Source organism: Scophthalmus maximus, chromosome 10 (genome assembly GCF_022379125.1).
Source record: "Scophthalmus maximus strain ysfricsl-2021 chromosome 10, ASM2237912v1, whole genome shotgun sequence".
Lineage (NCBI taxonomy): Eukaryota > Metazoa > Chordata > Actinopteri > Pleuronectiformes > Scophthalmidae > Scophthalmus > Scophthalmus maximus.
This window is the reverse complement of record NC_061524.1, coordinates 4765001-4784421: the sequence shown is the minus strand read 5'-3', so window position 1 is coordinate 4784421 and position 19421 is coordinate 4765001. Positions and strand designations below refer to the sequence as shown.

The window sequence follows — 19421 nt, the reverse complement described above, 5'->3', positions numbered from 1 at the left end:
CACACACACACGCACACGCACACACACGCACACGCGTACAGTATCGGGGGGTTTCAGCGCTATGCGATGCTCTGCGGTCTGTTCATCTCGCGTACATGTGACCGGAGAGTTTTATTTCCAAAGGGAAGCATTTGAGAAAAGAGTAGAATCATGGAAGAAAAAAAATGCAATTACTGAACACACAGTTTTCAAAAGTCACACATTTTGTTTTTTTATTTCGCGTGGTGTGTCCTTTCTTTTTTCGTGACAAGGGAAGAGGATGTCAAAGCGAAACTGTAATTTTCAGACAGGAAATTGTTGTTGCCGTGATAGCGGCGTCAACCAGCAGCCTATTTTTAGTTTTATTCTTTTATGTGCATTATAGCTTCCGCCTGCAAGGTAACATTTGGCCTCTTCTGTAATCTCCTGCAACTTGGGTTATATATTCTCATTTGAAAACGTGAGCCCCCATCAACACACAACATGCATATGTTCACATGTAAATGCAACACACACTCTCTCTCTCTCTATATCTCTCTCTCTCTCTCTCGCTCGCTCTCAAATTGAAATAATTCAATTTATGGACACAGTTCCAGACCTCCCTGGCTAAGACCATTATGCATGGAGCCCCCCCCCCCCTCCTCTTTTCTAACAAAAGAACGGGAGAATTTACCAGCCGCCTCTCCTAACGACACCCACACAAAGCCAATTTCATGCCAGGGAAACACCAGCAGAAGCGCCATTTCTTTTGGTCAAGAACCTGCATCCCTGAGGATTTTCTTCATCACTGAATGTGGGTCGACGCCACTTAAGACTTTGCCCCGGCGTACAGTATTTCATAACCCCGATATGACCCATGCAACTGACCCGGTTTCTACGCAGGTGTTCGCTCATTTAAATGCGAAAGACTGAACAATGTCGGACCTCTTGGGAATGCGAAAAAATGTACGAATCAGTCACAGATTTGACCCCTGCCGCAAATTCACAGCCATTTGTGTTGCTGCGGTGACGCTGGGCAGCCACCTGCTCAAGTTTCTGTTGCAATTTAGGCGATAGCGTCATTTTAAAGCGTCAAGGCGTGAAATACCAAAGTTTAGGCTGGTTGTGTGTCTTGGGCCCAGGTAACCTGGGACGCAGCAGGTTGGAGGTGAAGTATGTCGACCGGGCCAGAGCTTGACCCGGGGCTGACCCAGGCCAAACATGCTGCCCCCCGAGGCCTCCTCCCCTTGGTCCTTTTGACATGGATACCTGCTTTAGGGATTTAACGGAGAGATAAAGACCTCGGCGAGCGTTTTCTAAAAGTTTAGAGGGAGAGGGTAGAGATGTGTGGGTAACAAATACCTGCAGGCAAACACAAAAGCAGCAGGGTGGGCTGGAGGGCAGCGTTGGCGTTTGCTTTGTGCGTCGCTTGCGGTACACACACACTCGTGGACACACACATGCGGATGTAACCTGATCGTCCCTCCGCGCTCCGAGCTAGTGAAACTCAAAGAGATGAGCAGGGACTGAGGGCGAGATTCTCACAAGTGATAACCTTTTGGAGTAAAGGCCTCAGTTGCAGTGTTAAACACACACACACACACACACACACACACACAGCGCTCCAATACCGATATATGCATATTGTGCACACTTGCTCCCTCGGGCAGACCCAGGTCTTTTGTTCCACTGAGATTCTCTTAAGCGGCAGAGAGGTCATACTCTTACAGGAAGTCACCCCCGCAGAGGGCGGCCTTTTCTCAGGAAGTGACTCGGTGGGATTGTGTGGAGAGAGCACCGGTGTCCACGGGGGGCATATCGCTGCCGTCCACATGGGCCCATGCTCCACAGGAAGTGGGCTCGCTGTAAACCCACTCACTTCCTCTTCCCTTCGCCCCTGTCCCGATAGCCTTATCAGGTTTTGCGTACATGGGGAGGCTGATAGGACTACAAATCCCCCACATCCCCGCTTACACCGCATCCTGTGCCCATAAAGACACATTGACAAGGCGGGGGGACGGGGGGCGCAGGGGCTACTTTGGAGGAAGAAACGACGAGGTTAACTCAATGCTATGGCTTGTGAAACAGAGGAGCGTGTGCGGATATCTTGCTCTTGAAACATGAGTTCTTACCCAATAACAAAAAAGCAGCTGAAACCATGAAACACAAATGCAACAACCTCGACAAGCAAAGGTATTTAAACGGGAGTAGGTTGTCGCAGAGATAATGGCTTATCCTGTTTTCCTAGCCACCCCTTCAGTAACCCGAGCTCGTGGGTTGCAGACCTTATTATACCCCCCCCCCCCATCCTAATACTAAAACACTCTGTTATTCCCCCCAAAATAATATGCGCTATTATTAGCCGGTGCCACCGCAGGGTTTGCGTGCCTGTATTATCTAACTACATGCTGCAGTTTGGCTGCTGCTGATACTGTAGGTTAGCGCGAGTGGGAAAATCCTCGTGCGTTCTAAGTGTTTATCAGGGGGCTGTGCCATTCAGATATAGTTACCGTGTGGAAAAGAAGAAGAAGAAAAAAGTGCACACAGACAAGAGCTGCACATGCTGAAAAAAAATAAGCTCGGGGAAACTTTAGTTTGGTTAATGGATCTGCAGCCCAAACACGAAGAGGTGATTACAGACCAAACATTCGGAGTGCAGGCACTGAAATGATACACTTCCACTTCAGTTAATTAAACCGGTGCTTTTGATAGTTTTGGTAGAAGTAAAACAAGTTAGTGCCGCGAGATACGGACCACTGTAATTCCACTAAATGTAGCTCATTGCGGAAAAGACGCACAGGCCGCGTGCACGGATTTTTCGGTGGATTTTGAGTCGGCTTCAAAAAACACACGCTGCCTTCATCCTGCAGTTGAGTGGGGAGTTTCTCGGCATGTACTCACGGTCAGTTGCAGTGAACTGAAAAGGATATTTTCATCGAAGGGCGTCCATGGGCATAGCTAGTTTGTCTCTTGTTGAGAACATATTTTCGCTCAAGCTTTGTCCACAACAAAGTTAAGGCAGGATGTTTTTTCCTTCAGCCTCGCCGAAGGTTCCCTGTCTTTGTCCCACATCTCCACTGAAGGACTTCTGGAACGCCCTTCAGCACATCAGCTGACTTTTGGAAAGGACCGCCGCGCCATTGTGTTGTTAAGTGCTCTTAGCTTTTGTTATGGTCCTTGTCCTCTCTACCATCCCATCCCCCCCCCCATTTGCCCGCTTCTTCCATAGTCCATTTGACTCTCTCCCTCCCTGTGCGTTTGTTGTGTGCCGAGTTTGAATGAGGCCTGGCGAGTCGGAGGTGTCAAAAGCCAACCCCGAGGAGAAGCAAAACACCGAGATTGACGGTGGAGAGTGAGGAGGCAGCAGAAGAGGCACGATTTCAGGAATCTTGCCATCATTTCAGGAACCATATTATGTGGGGGGGGTTTGTGTTTGCGTGTGTGCAAGGACTCCCCTTCACTGAGCCAAAGAATCCGAGGGCCCCCCTCACAAGGGCTCCCGTTTGAACCTTCCATCCCCAGGTTTAGAGAAAAAAAAAAGGAAAGGGCAACACAAAGGCAAGAGGGGGAAGAAAATCAATAGTTACACAGCAAAAGTGCTCGACATGAAAGGGTGAATTCATCGCCCTACACTTTCATTTTTACCTTGTACCGTCGGGCCTCTTTCTCGCCGGACTGATCTGGAAGTGGGAATAAAAAAGGCCGCCGCTTGTACGCGCGTGTTTGCGCGCGTGGAGGCGCACTGCAGTTTAATGTCGTGTCGGTGCCCCGCGCTCCAGGCGGTTTCCAGCGTGTCAGGCGGGCCTGTGGAGATGACCCTTCGCGGGGGAAAATGGCACAGAGGGAGCAGTCACATTTACACTGACATTTTTGCCATCACCTATGGCTATGTCAACAGGCCTGACCCCCCGCCACCCCCAGCCCCCAGCCCCCATCCCCCAGCCCCCAACCCCCCCTTACAGACAAGAGCGGATGGGCCCCAGCCGCACATGAACACCTTCTCGGAGAAAAAGAACATTAACGCAGGTCTGATATTTTTATATTTCATAAAAGGTTAATCATGTCCTCGAAGAAAAATTGGCACAAAACTGCGAGAAAATACTCTTCAGATCGCTTGTTTGCTCGTCCAAAAATGAAAATATATCCAATTTACAACCATATAAAACAATGAAAACCCACTTGAGTAGCTGGGGACATCAAATGCATGCCAACAATGACAATATTCAATACGAATACCAACAACAACGCCCCCGGACATCTCCGACGGAAGCCACAGGTTTTTTTTTATCAAACACTTTTAATTAACTCATAAGTGTGTTTTTTTTGGTGGGGGGGGGGGGGGGGTCGTCAAACACCTGCCCTGTGTCTGGCTTCCTGATCTCCTCCCCGTTCGGAATCACCACAACTGAAATAATTGCTCCAAAAACTTGGCTCAAATTCTCACAACAAGAAGTCTCCCGTGTGCCTTAATTACAAATCGCCCTCGTAAATGACTCAGCCGCCACCGTCATTATTGAATCTGTCAGCGCCGATCCACAGAACTGTCATCGTTCAGAGTAACCAGCTTTGTTATTGCAAAGCACTCGTTATTTACTGTAATTACTCCGATGGAATTGTCTTTGATTACAGGAAGCAATTACTTATAGCTCTCCCCTGATTCTTTACCTGGCAAGACCCCGTTTTTTTTCTTCTTTTTTTTCTCCTTTTTATTAATAATGACAACTCGCTCCGTCTACTAATCAATTTATTTTTTCATCTCATTACGTTGCTACCGATGTGCGTTTCAGAGTGATGTCACCCAAATGCACCGGCTGGGGTTTTGAGCGAAGATCAGGAAAATAGCGTAGATCGAGTGTCTCCCTGGCAAAGGCAGGAAGGGAAGTCTAGACTAGCCATATTGTTTTGTCGACAGCGCATGTCATTATCCGCGGAATAGTCGAGGGGATTTCTCTCTCTCGCTCTCTCTCCTCCTCCTGTGGAATAAAAGGGAGGCGAAGCAGCATTGGTCACAGAGAGTGTTTTGTATTTAAGTAAGGGTGTGTGTGTGTTTGTGTGTGTGTGTGTGTGTGTGTGTGTGTGTGTGTGTTGCTTTAGAATACTTGGGTAGCCATTATTGAAAAGCTACCTTATGGAAGATCCTAGGTAAGCGTGCCTGTGTGCGGCGGCCGGGGTAAAGGGAGAGTCACTTTGGAAAATGTGCCCCTACTTGGGGAATTGCGTTGCGAGGAATTCCTGCATGTTCAGACTATTTGGAGATGGGAGGGGCCTCCAGAGCCAAGCAAAGGGGACCCCCCACTGCCCGAAACCCCCTCCCCTGTACTCCCCCTCCCCAGGTCTAGAGCTTATGAATGGCCTGAATACAATAAACGCCACTTTTCTCCCTCCCTCCCTCCCTCCCTCCCCCCCTCCCCCCTGCCAGCCCTTCTTTACCCCTCTGAGGATTTCTGGGAATGTAACGTATGTGTACGTGTGTGCGTGCTTGTCGGTGTTTGTGTGCGAGTGCAAGAGAGAAAAATAGTGTGAAGGAGAGCACTTTGGTAAATGTACCTCAAGCACGTGCGTTTGTGTTATGAGGAGCCTGTTTTGAGTGAGTGTATGTGTATGAATTTCTCGCCCTGCCAATATGAGATGTGTGTATCCCATGTGGAACAGGATAGCAGGCCCCTGAGGCCTGGGACTTGCCTGGGCAGCCAACCCAGGGTCATGTGAGCTTTCTGGGGTGTGAAACTCTAGGAGTGGCCCATGAGGGATCAGCTCTAGGTCACTCGCACTCACTGTGAAACACACACACACACACACACACACACACACACACACACACTCTCTCTCTCTCTTGCAACGAATAGCCCTCAGACTAAATGCACTGTCATAAACTCAAAAAAAGACCCGTCCCCACCTCTTCTCCCTCTCAGTTCATCCACGGCCTATAAAACCTCGCAAAAACATCTCACAGTGACCTCCAAGAGCGTTTAGCCACATGTGAACGATTCCCCACGCTGGATCCCACTCATGACATCTGGCACAAAGCTAATATTCATAACCCTTCTTCATGACCTCGGCAGAAGAAGAAGAAGAAGAAGAAGAAGAAAAAATATTAGAAAGCTAAATGTCATAATTCTCCTGCTCGGAGCAACTTGTCTGAGTCGATCGCCGCTTGCAGATGACTGACTGCTGACTCTGTGGCTGTTAATTTGCCAGGCAGCAGAAAAATGGCTGACACCTTCCGAATGGCACATGTCCCCGTGTGGAGGGGGGGGGGGGGCAGGTAGTCACCAATCTCAGCCTCGCGCCAAGATGTGGTTCATAATCAGATCATAACAGATTAGCCCAGATACCCCTTGATAATGTCAGGGTATGCCTTGAGACAGGGGGATGTCGAGGAGTGATGAAGACGGGGTGGGGGGGGGGACGGAATAGAGGAAGCATCATTATCACTCACTTGTTGAAGAGGTAGAATGAAATCGTCAAGACTAAGGCTATTAAACAACCCGGATTACTTTAAAAATTTAACCTCATTCAATTTGTGAAATACCTTTTTACAAAGAAGGAAAACTTCAAACCTACAGTGAAGACAGACAACAAAGGCCACATTCTTACATCCCCCAACACTGTGCAAGTATCCTCCATCCCATCACTCCAACAGACATGGAGAAAGAAGAGGGGCAGAGGAAAGTGATGAAGTATAGGAAGGAGTGGGGGGGGGGGGCAAGAGAGAAACACGAAGTGGAGGAAATGCTCAAATAAAAGCCATCGAAGCTGAATGAGCATAGAAGCGAGTGTCTGTTTAGCTCATGCTAACGATGCTTGTGGAAATGCATGAAGGAAGCTAACCTAGTTTTTACGTCATTATCCGTTTGCTCGCACTGTGTGTGTGTGTGTGTGTGTGTGTGTGTGTGTGTGTGTGTGTGTGTGTGTGTGTGTGTGTGTGTGTGTGTGTGTGTGTGTGTGTGTGTGTGTGTGTGTGTGTGTGTGTGTGTGTGTGTGTGTGTGTGTGTGTGTGTGTGTGTGTGTGTGTGAGCGCGCAAGTGTGTATTTGTGTATACAGCGTGTGAGGGGACTGATAAAATATTCCTTCCCTTGGTTGGCCCCGGGGCATTTCAACTGCCCCTGGCTCCTTCCAGTCACTGGCCTGCTCCCTAATTGACACACACACACACACACACACACACACACACACACACACACACACACACACACACACACACACACACACACAAGCACGCACACACACGGACACACGACATTCAGGGCTACTGTGGCTGGAAACAGATGCATAAAAAAAGACTGAGATAGACACACACACACACACACACACACAGACACACACAGACACACACACACACACACACAGCCGAATGCACATCCATGCATGCATGCATGCATCCTTCACACACGAACATGCGCCCCCACCGCCCTGCATTGATTCCCCTCCCATCCCTCCCTCCCTCCCTCCCTCCCTCCCAGCCCCTCCTCTAACTAGTTGCAAAGACGTTGTCATGGCCGATCAGCGGGGCCAGGCCCGGAGTTTTTCGCCCGTGGCTTCTCCTCGTGGGGGAAACTGGAGCTTGCTGGCTTAGCCGCCCCACGCTGTATGTTTAGCAGCCCTGGGTTACCGCCTGCCGATGCCCCTTAATGAGCCCGGCCGCCCGCGTATGGAGAGCGACCGGCTGATTCACTGGCCCGAGCGGCTTGCGCTGGCCGCCTGGGCGGCTCGCCGGCCGTCTGAGCGAATGGCTGATTGACTGACCGGCCAACAGGCTGACTGACAAGGTTGTTTTTATGACTGACGGACTTACTCACTCGCTGGCTGACTGACCTGATTGCTTCATAGACTGATTAGCTTTACTGGCTGGCGAGATAACCCACTGCTCGACTGAGCAAGACAGTGGGCCACCGCCTGGCTGTCACTAACTGAACTCAAGGAGCTCCTTGGCTGAAGCACGAACTGTGTGTGTGTGCGCGTTGCCACTGAGGCCTCGTTAACGTTAACGTTAACGCGGATGAATTTGAAATCGCTGTTTGCGCGTCAGAGGTTTTTTTTTCTGACCGTTCCAGCGTACGAGCAATCCGGACCGCAACCCAATGCTCGAGCTGCAAGGTCAACATGCGTGCCACCAAACCTACACCCATTGTTTTTAAGGCTCAGGTTATTTCCCATTATTTACCATGCATTGGCTCTCAGCCACTTGACTACTCCTGTCCCTGTGCTGTGCGCTGCAGGCATCACTCGGTGAGCGTCAACCGACGCAACTCCTCGCGAGCTGCCGACGTTCATTGCTCAGTTTGCCTTGTGTTGGAGGGAGAAATCTCACTAACCCCTCGCCTCTGAGATTTCACATCACCGTGTCGATGATTCCCCCCCGCATTTTCCAAGAAAGTCGCCGACGGTATCTTGCTTTTCAAAACGGAGGGGGAACACAATCATTTGCATTACACGGGAGATGTCCCGGCTGTCTGCTCCGAGCCTCATTTTTTCTCATTCGATTAACTCCGCCGTGCCACACCGCGTCTCTCTCCGCTCTCCTATCCATTATTTTCTCCCCCTTCATTGCCTCTTACCCTCCTTTCGCCAACCTCTAACCCCCTTCTCCTTCTCGGCTTCAATCTCCCCCCCCCCCCCCCCCCCTCTCACACAAAACCGAGGTAACACAGTTGACATTTCCCCAACATGGCTGCCGGACACAACTATACCAACACCTTTCGTGCCTCACCGCTCACCGCCACGGTCTCTCGCTCTCTTTCCTCCCCCCGCCGCTCGTCCCCCCTCGCTCACTGGGGTTAGAGAAAAGCAGAAATTAGCCCCAGACCTGGCAGAGGTGATTGGTATCAAATTGCAGCGAAAATGGAAATGCCAATAAAATTGACAGCCCTTCCCCAGCCCCCCTCCTCCTCTCCCCCCCCCCCCCCCCCCCCCCCCCCCCCCCCCCCCCAGGCAAAGTGCGTGTCTGCAGGTCAGACTTGCCGAGACGTATTGGGAAAGGGAGAGAAAAGGAGGGAATACTGAGAAGGTTTCCCTCTCGGGCTCAAAGCCTGATCTCGGTTATGGTGTATCAGGGTCACATAGTTTTGAGTTTCAGTTTTTCTCAATTTCTCTCTATTCAGTGCGTGCTCGTTTCTTTTATTCAGCGATGCGAAGTAGATCTGATACGAGATTAGATGTAACACAAGTTCCCTCGCATTATGCATCGTTTTGGTTTTGTGATTAATTAGGTCTTTGGGGTTATTTCATATTCTGTTGGCTCATCATTACGAGGTTTAACGATTGTAGTCGCTGCGCGCATATCATTTCATTCGCCGCAAACTCGACAGTTGGAGCCCGCTACTTTAAAACATGGTTGATACCGTCACTGTGCTACCGTTATCCCAGGCAGCGTCGACTTCGCGCTTGGCAAAGCGGACGTGTGACTGGAAGGTCAGCATTTCAATTACAGGACAGGGAGGAGCACCTCAATGATACTTCCCCGTTTGAAATGAAGGCTAAACACCCAAAATAAACGCACTGTCCAACAAGTGAAGCCTCTGATGAAGTGAGATGAAGCCTCGAGGATCAAAGGTCGGTTTGTGTGTGTGTGATGAAACGGTAGCGAGTGGGTTCAGGCAGCACACCCAGAGAAGACACTCTGCTATTACTCACTGTGTGCTTTCTCTCTCATCCTCCCTTCTCTTCTTTTTCTTCTCACGATTTCTCACCTCTTCCTGAGCCTGCTTCATCGCCCCTACCTCCCTCTCTCTCTCTCTCTCTCTCTCTCTCTCTCTCTCTCTCTCTCTCACTCACTCCCTGGGCTGATACTCCGGCCGCTCGCTTCTGTTTTCCCCAACTCGCACGGGACGAGCCCCTGGGTTTTGTTATTGTAGGCTTTGCTGAACATGAGCCGGTCTTTACAATGGATTGAAAGCATTTGCTTCCAATGAAAATCTGGTCTTAGATTACAGGGCCGCGGCTCGGCGCTCGGGCTCACCCCGCTTTTCCGACCAGGCCGAGAGGAAGAGGGAGAAGGGAGAGAGACGGATGGGGGGGGGGGAGACCGTGGCGGTGAGCGGTGAGGGGGAACAGTAGGCAGGAAAAAACTCACATGTTAAGCCCGGGCTGTGTTTGTCCCGGGCTAATGATGTAACTCAAGCTCGCCGTGCGAGTGTGTTTTCAGACAGGAGCGAGGTCCAGACGCCGGGGCGATGGACTTGTGTGTGTGTGTGTGTGCAGTGTTAACGCTAAAAGGGCTAGTCAAGGAATCAATGAATCAATTATTTGACAGCCCTAATTGATTGATCGTTAACTGACCTGATGCTTTTTCGGGGGGGTTTTTACATTACATAAATTGATTATCGTTGTGTTTTTGGAGTGCCCAATGATTGAAGGTATGTTATTTCAACTTTCAGGCCTTATCTATCGAGGGAAACGGGTTCCCGACTGGGTCAAAGACACCTGAACCTACCGACGAGGCCTCCGCCCAAATTCAAACTTATGACCAAATTCAAACTTATGACCTTTTGCCCCCAACCCCACCAGCTTTTTACGTCGCATCCGTGAAATTATGAATGCGCCAGCGGCTGCTGCTTGCCTCAGCATCGCACCATCCATCTACCAACAGCGAGCTCTTGTTTTATCCCTCCCCGCCCGCCCGCCCGCCCCCCCCCCAACCCGCCGTGGCGTCCCCTCCACTTCCACGCGAGGTTCATTAAAAAGCCTTCAATATGTGTGCATATGTATCTCCTTCTGCCAGAGCAGTCGGAGAGGGGGAGCGAGAGAGAGAGCGCGAGCTAGACAGCCAAGAATGTTGTTTCGTATGGATCGTTGAGAGCCTCTCTCTCCTAATGGTGTATATAATTCAGGTGCCCTCCAGGCATGCTTTCAGGAATTCTTTTGCCTGAGGTAATGGGGAGCAAAGGCCTGGGTTTTTTGGCCCATGATTATTCCATTGATGTGGCAGGCTGGAAAAAAGTAATCTCCAACCGGATTAGCGCCAACATCCCCATTAATTATCGATGAATCTGGGGGGCTTAGGTTTTTTGCTGGGTGCTGGGTGTCGCCCTCTGCAAGTTAGCGGAGCACGGGGGCCCCGGCTGGAGCGCAGTTATCTACCGCCGCCACAGTGGATAGAACTTGGGAGCTTTAGAAGTGCTTTGTGTGTAATCAATAAATAACTGGATCCAATTCTGTGCGCCAGCTTCAGCATTTTCTTCTCTTTCCTTCCCCTCACTTGCAGTCAAGAGCGGCGGCGGCGGCGAGGGTGCCACTTGTTTATCCCGTCTCATGTTTCTTTTATGATCATCGTCTTCATTGAGGGTGGCTCGCCTTTTTTTGGAATAATGATAATAACAATTAGGCTTTTCACCGCCACAGATGGGGAGAGCCTCTTTCTCTCCTCCGGAGCTGTATAGAATGCGTACAGTAATTGGGTGGTTTTGAATATGTGCAGTGTGTGTGTGTGTGTGTGTGTGTGTGTGTGTGTTGGCTCACGCCGTTGAGCGTGAATGCAGAGTGAAAGGCCCACGGTGCACACCACTCCTTTGACTTTTCCTCTCGGCGCTCAAACACTCTAATCTGTCTCGGTGTTCCCCCTAGGTGAGGTTAACTGGCCTTAATGGAGCCTTATCGAAGCCCTACAGGTTGCTGTAAGCAGCCATGACGCCATTGTTATGAAAAGCAGCTATCTTTGTTGGCGCTGTTTGTGCCTCTCTGACTCCCCTCTTTTTTCCGCCTATTTTCCTTTTATTTCCTGCCTCCACACCCCCCCCCCCCCCCCCCCCCCCCCCCCCCCACACTCCTCGCATCCTCCCCTTTTGTAGTGCCATGTTACTCTTTCCACCTCAGGTAAAATGGCAGAATGCGCCGGGGCGACGCTTCAATAACTATTTCCCCCTCAGGATAATAAAGACTAAATCTCTCTGTCATTTTCAATTCTGCGCGGGCCCGGATGGGAGAGTGGGGAAATGCGACCTTACAAGTCCTTTGTGCTCCCCTCAAGCTCGCTCGCTCTCTTTTCTCGCGGAGAGATGCGAGCGCTCGCCGTGTTTTCAAGTGGCGGGGGGAGAAAAATGAAAGGCAGGGTTATTTATAAATGTATTAAAAATGAATGCATTTATGAGGTGCTGTTTTCCAGCCATTCTCTCCTTGCCATTGTTGTGTCTTTATACCCCTCCATCTGTGCATACAAAGCCCTCCAGAATTCCTTCGCAATCGCATTTATTCCCTTTGAACGGCGGGAGGCGCGGCGAAAGGCAGGAAGTAAACAAACCGCCGTCGTCTGATCTCCGCTGTCTCTTCCCGTTTTCTCGCCATGTGACAGGTGACGGCCTGGACAACAGCGTGGCCTCGCCGAGCACGGGGGACGACGACGACCCGGATAAGGAGAAGAAGCGCAACAAGAAGCGAGGGATCTTCCCCAAGGTGGCCACCAACATCATGAGAGCATGGCTCTTCCAGCACCTCACGGTGAGTCGAATGAAGCGCCATTTGTTCTCTGTCCATATCACGTGTGCACACTGAACTTCGCTCCACAGCCACAGACTTTCCTACACACACACACACACACTCTGACACTCGCATGCAGTACATACACACCACGGTGAACACTTCAAAGACAACAGGCCTGTGTAATCTGCCGGCAGCCGGCGCGCGCCCTCGCTCCTCGTCAGCTGAAACCGAATAAGGCTGAAGCCGCCGAGGAGAGACGCCCCTGGCCATGACCGCCGCAGATACATAGATGAACCTTATTGAGAACAAATCTGTCATTATTTAACAGATGCCTGCGATGCTGCAGAGGCCTGTGGTTTGGCTTTATTTTTGACGCAGTTGTGGCAGGGAACATCGGTGCCGCGAGCACCAGCTGACGGCGTCGCGAATTGTCTGAGGGGGAACGCAGTGTGGGAAAAAGAGTATTCTGACACTTGGAAGACACTTATGTGACTGTTAAAGTGTAGCTGGCGTTGAATAGAGGCCCATCGCAGCCAGCATTATGCCATCAACTCTTAATACCTAAACACATTAAGTTAAACAACAAGTATACTGTCGTAATTTGCATATTCCATCCTGAACTACATAGCGTATTTTGATAGTAATAATGTTACATCCTATTGATGATCCTTTGCGGTCAAATAAGTGTTTCCAATCGTCATTTGTTGATGACAATGACACTGTTAGCGTAAATTTAAGGCTTAACTGCGGATGAACTCCTCCCTGAAACGACTTACCCCATGGATGTTATGGAAATAATTCAGAGATCGCCAAAGCAGCTGAAAAGCTTTTGTCGGTGAAAATGGCCTCGAAAAAAAAGCGTCAGGACATATTCCAGTGACGTAACGTGGCTGGCGCGTTAACCCAGTGACATATTTACCGAGTCAAACCTCCTAGGAAGTATGTATTTTGTTTTTTTGAATCTAACACCGGCCAGGCTTGCGTCACACAGACTCTGCCCGCGCAGGCAGTTTTATGGAGAACACGATATAGAGTTTGTCTGAGTGGGTGTTGGTTTGAATTGCACAAGCCAACCGGGGGAATGCTGGAGAAAGTAATTTGGTTGTTGGCTTATGGATATTGCGCGGCTCCCACTCTTATTTATTTTTTTATTTGGAGCCTGTCTTTGATGTTGATGGTATATGTATTGTACAGTGTCTTCCTGTTGCCAACAGTGGGAAAGGCAAATTGGAGAAACTTTATTTTTGATTTTTGATTGTGTACACTTTTGTGAGGCTTCTGGGCAGGAGTGTATAGTGTGTGTGTGTGTGTGTGTGTGTGTGTGTGTGTGTGTGTGTGTGTGTGTGTGTGTGTGTGTGTAAGCACATCTCACAATCCCTCTTATACTTTTTGTTTCTCTTTGTGCTCTCCCCTTTCCATCTGACCCCTCTCCACCTCCTTAACAAACCACCGGCTCTCCATCACCCTGCACACACATCATCACACATACACACTAACCTCTCCTCCGACTCCCTGACCTCCGCCCATACATCCCCCGAAACCTTCGGGGGCCACAGAGGAAAGGCGTTTGAAACACACACGCACACACACACACACACACACACACACACACACACACACACACAGCAACACAACACACCTACTGTGTCATATTACACCACGAGCTGGGCCTATGGGAGGCTTCAGCGCTGTTAGATCTCAAACAAGTGGGAAGGATGTAAGTGAGTGTCAAGGGAGTGAGGGGAGGAGTGGAGGAGAACGCAACGAGGTGAGGGAGGGGATAAGGAGGATCCATTAACTTTTTTTTTCTCCATCTCCAAGGGAGAAGGGACTAAAACTTATTTTCCTCATATAAGCATGAAATGGCGTATTTGGTTTTGTGTTAGGGCACAAAGCGCGAAGAAAGCCGCAGCAAACTGGAAGGTTGCTAGAAGAGTGTCTTCATACTCATCAGTGAAGCCAGACAGAAATGAAACCCAGACAGAGAGCCGCAGCGACGTCTTCATGTGGTATTCATTTTGAGAAACGCTGGCATTAACAATAGTGACTAAAGAAAAAAAAGAAACTACGCTCTTAAGTGGTCCCATTCGTTTACGATAATCCTTCTTCGGCGTCACTATCAATTGAATCGCCGTGTGTCGGTGTCGTCGCGTACAGCGGCTCGGCTGCAGCAACATCTACAGTGTCTCTTACACCGGCAGCGTGTCTGCCGGTACAAACATGAGCACTGACAACTGACTGGCATCATCATCATCATCATCATCATCATCATCATCATCTACTGCCTTTGTGGCACAGAGGGACGGAGGGTGCGAGTCTGGCCTCTTAGAGATAGACACAATGCCAATTAGGCACACGCAGATGCATGCATGCGCACACATGCGCACACATGTGCACACACACACACACATATTCATGGCAGCACACAAACCTGAGTAAGGGAGTCAGCATCTGTTCTTTTCCCCGAGCACAATAAATAAACCAAATGTTGATGCTGGTGCAGAAACGAGGGGGACAGAATAAACCAGAACCCAACAGAATCGATTTGGGGAGATGTCTCAATACCCGGCTCGGCGTATGTTTTTTTCCGTTATTCGCCCTCACACTTGGACCCTCGGGGGGGTTCCCATTGTGCTGAAGCGGAAGGGGAAGGTAGGTGGCGAAATGAGGCCGCGCCAGTGCACCGGCAGTGTAGGTGGTAGATGACATTCATGTGGCTGGGCTGTTGTGTTTTGGAATAATTTCCGCTTCTCTGCTCACTTATCCATCAATTATGTTAATTCCCGATGGCTCATTCCGGCAGGAAAAGGAAGCGAGTGTGGCGTTTGTTATGGGCATGAACACCAAGAGCAGGGAAAAAGTAGCAATTTGCCTCGGTTATGAGTACAATCGGTGTCAGAGTCAAAGCTCGTATGGAGAAAAAAGAACACGTTAAGAAAGGGGATCTGAGCAGAACGTCTCCTCTGTTGTGTGACGGGTAGAGTGACAGACGACGCAGCTCGCTGGACTTCTCTCCGCAACGCCCAAGGAGCTCACGTGTCCGCCACGGCGCTCGTGGGACAAGTTCCTGTCGGAAGAAATTTGGCTGCTCCGACTTGGAGCGACCACAAAACATTAGCGTTATCTCTTCCAGCGCTCGTCACAAATGGCCACACCACGCCAGCTCGCTGCCAGCTTGACATGCAGCTGTAAACTTGGTGGGGAACCGAAGTGAAGGAGGCGACGTCTAATTTTGATGTTTGTCTTCCCTTTGACATTCATTAATTAAACATATGTTGTGACAAATTACAACTTGCCCATTGAAGGAATAGGATATTTGATGAGAAGAAGAAGAAGAGAAGTGCGTTTCTCCAGTTGCTTGACATCAGTGTTGACGTGTGTTTAAACTTGCTGATCTGAGGATGTGCGACTGATCTTTTTATTGTTATTATAAATATCTTTAACATTATAATTTGAGGAATCGGAAAATGATTGGATAAGTGGCTGAGCTACCCCGTTGCTTTGTGTTTAAACCAAAGAGATGAGCCTTGACGTGTGGAAGTAGCTGGTACCCAATCTCCTTTTTCCTTCCATCCCTCCTATTGTGCACTTGGAATCTACCCCCCCCCCCCCCCCCCAACCCCCCGCACCCTCCTGCACCCTCCTCTCCTCACAAATGGTATTTTTCTTGTTTAATTTAACAAGAAATGAGTAGTAAATGAAAGCTCAGGCCTCAAATCCCCAACGCGCCCCGTGCTCTGCTCTCCACTCCCCTATGAAAAGGCAATTTGTGAAATTATGTGATAGAGTAATTAGATGGAATTCACCCCCCCCACCTCCCTTTTACACACACACACACACACACACACACACACACACACACACCACCCATACCCCCGTTTAGATTGTAGCCTTGCTAAACTGAAGTAGGTGTGTGTGTGTGTAGAGAGAGAGAGAGAGAGAGGAGCGCGGGGGTGGCGGGGGGGGGTGGCACTCAGAGTGTTAGCATCGTTATATTAGCCTGGCAGACTGGGGACACACTCTCATACACATTATCACTAACACTCTCTCATTCTGGCTCTCCTCCCCTCCTATTTGTACACAGACTCAGTGTAACGAGGGGCAGCCGTGATCGCAGCTCATAAAAGAAGCCAACCCGCAAACCCTCAATGAGCTGCTTCCCCCCCCCTCCTCCTCCTCCTCCTCCTCCTCCTCCTCCTCTCTGCCCTCAAAACGAGTCAAATGCACAGAGAGAGAGAGATAGTATAAAAATAAATAAAAAAAATCCAACTGCAAGGCATAATCCCCCCCGTTAATACAATTAGAGTCTAATTTAACCGCTCGCACACGCGATACGTAGCCGAGCTGGGGGAGCGCGGTTCCTCCACGGCGGCGTGCAGAGCGACTGGGTTTTTGAGCAGAAACAGGTGTGAAAAGTGATATAATTCATTTCTGCACCGGCAGAGGAGGCCAGGAGCCCTCGCCGTCGTGGGCCCCGGGTGGGGGGGGAGGTGATATACGGACGGATTGATGGATAGTGTCACTGGTTATTAACTAGGGGCAAGATATTTGCCCTCATATCCAAATGGTTTGGGATTAAACAGAACAGAGGAAGAGGAACACTGAAATCTGTTGTCAGGGCCACTTGGAAAAATCCTTTTCTGCAGGTGGGACGAGGTTGTTTGTTCAAGACTATCGCCGCCGCTATTTATTAATATGAAAAAAAATGCACTTTGTCTGCTCAACGCAAACTATCAGCTCCTGAAACCCCCACTCGGCGAAAGCGAACACAAACCAGATATGTAAAAAAAAAAAAGCCTCGACGAAAAAGGCCAGAAGTGAGGGGGGAAAAGTTCGCCAGGGGTCAAAGTTCGACATCGCCTCACATGCCATTAGTCTTCGGCTGTTTATTGCTGGAGCCTGGACATGTCAGCACCCTGGTCACCCGCGGCAACGCAGGCCTGTGAGAGTGTTGCTCTACCGGTTTCCCGTCTTCATACTTACTTTTTTTTTGTTTTTATCACTCCGGTACATTTATCAGGAAAAGAACAGGGACGAGAAAGGGATACAGCAAGATGAGAGACTCGACTTGTTCATGAGTACAGTTGGATTGTTTGTCTTGGTGATCCACTGCATAAATTAAGTTTTTTTTTTGAAATATAATTCCAGTTGACCTCCGGAGCCAGCGGGATGCCACGTTAATAGCTTTGAGAAGTCACCAGGAAGGGGAGCCTCCAAAAAATGAGAACATCAGCTGACTCGTTCAGTGTTCATTCATTTTTTCATAAACGACAACAAAGGCACGACGTCCATCTTGATACTGTAAAGTAATATAGTGGTCTATGTGGCCTGGTGTCTCCGATTAGGTCTTAATTCAATCTAAGTGGCAGTCAGAATCTTAGGCGCCACTGCATTAGGATTTCAAAGAGGCCTTGACGACAGACAGGCGGACGGATCTGCCAAGGGCCTGGCGTGACACTGTGACGAGACAGAGAGAGCGGCCGGGGAAAACAAGAGAACAAGTTAGTCCTATTCTCAACGTCTTTATTCGGTTTCAGATACATTATCTCTAGGAATGGAATTGGCTTCGGGCTGGGTGTGTTTTGGCGTGCGTGTGTGTATCTGGTTTTGAGGGCGAGTGTGTGTGTGTAAATTTGTGTGTGCGCGTATCTGATGCGTGAGGGCATTTGGAAGCAATGACTTGTCCGTACCAATCGGAGAAGGAGTGGTCGGTGTCAAAAGGGAGGCAGCTGAGTCAACCTGCCCACCCCCCACCACACACACACACACACACACACACACACACACACACTGATACTGTGCAACCCCCGCATTACCCCACACCTTGTAATGAAAACATCATCAATTATCCCTCTTGACAGGCCCCAGGGACCAAAGGCACACAGCTCTCTTTGGGGGCTTCTCTTTGTGAACTGACCCTCACAGACCCGCATACTTTCAACTCGCACACTTGCTCTTTGCGACCATTTCAAAAGGTGCATAGTTGTTTTTTTTCAGTCCGTGTATTGAAAGCCGTGAGGCCGATGACCCATCTTTTCCAGGAGGCTAGATAGTGTGTGATAGTAATTCTGGTCCATCTGGTGGAGATGTAGGAGGCAGGAGGTGTGTCTGCATGTCTGAGTGTGTGTGTGTGTGTGTGTGTGTGTGTGTGTGTGTGTGTGTGTGTGTGTGTGTGTGTGTGTGTGTGTGTGTGTGTGTGTGTGTGTGTGTGTGTGTGTGTGTGTGTGTGTGTGCGTGTGTGTTATGTGGGGTTCTTGGGGTGTCGGTGGAGGGAGGGAGGGAGGAGGGAGGAGGGGTAATGGTATGGCGAGGGCAGAGGGAAGCCATCAGTCCTGACATGGGCTCCTGAAAGGCCATCTGTTTCCTGATTGATGGATGGAATGATGGATGGATGGATGAATAGATGATAGTGGGGATACAGTAGTGGGAAGAAGGAGTGACACATGGCAGATGTAGGCGTCTTGGAAGATGTGTGTGCAAAAACTATTGTAGTGGTACTGGAGTTCTATGTGACACATGCTGAGATTCATTGTTCCTAGCATGACTGTTGCTATTTAGTAAAAACAAAACTCCTATGATTTGCGTTTTGTGATGTGTTTTTATTCATTTAAAATCAATATAGAGATTCACTCACCATTGTAAGAAAGTGGTTTACGAATCCCACTTAAGACCTGTCAGCCAAACTTAATGCATTTCATAAGTTTGGCTTTCGGTGGTGTTCGGTTTCCGTCCTGCCAAGAATCTGATTCTTGGAAAAACACTGCATACTTTGAATTTTTAAAAATAGTTCTTCTATAAATATATAAAAAAATTCTCAAGTTGAGTATTGAAATGTTTCCATCCAAACGCTCTGTTTCTGGTTGGACATCATGTTGGTTGAATCTTGGCTACAGTACCATGCTACAGTACATGGAAGGAATTCTTTTAACTTATTTGACATTTCAGTGGGTCGGGTTCGAATCCGAACACAAGTCGGTCCCACAAGAGTCAAAATAAAGTTGCCGTATAGTCTGCAAATGAAAATTCATACCAAAAGGACAAAAACAGT

The 19421-nt window shown here is 49.3% G+C and overlaps 1 protein-coding gene across 4 annotated transcripts in view; it reads left to right on the top strand.

Annotated features, from left to right (window-relative positions):
* meis1b (Meis homeobox 1 b) overlaps window positions 1-19421 on the top strand; it is a 110549-nt gene that overhangs the window by 54870 nt on the left and 36258 nt on the right. For all 4 annotated transcript variants that reach the window (XM_035605845.2, XM_047334926.1, XM_035605846.2 and 1 more), the window contains one exon: window positions 12246-12391. In XM_035605845.2, coding sequence (XP_035461738.1) covers window positions 12246-12391 — 146 coding nt within the window. The remainder of the gene's footprint in view (window positions 1-12245; window positions 12392-19421) is intronic.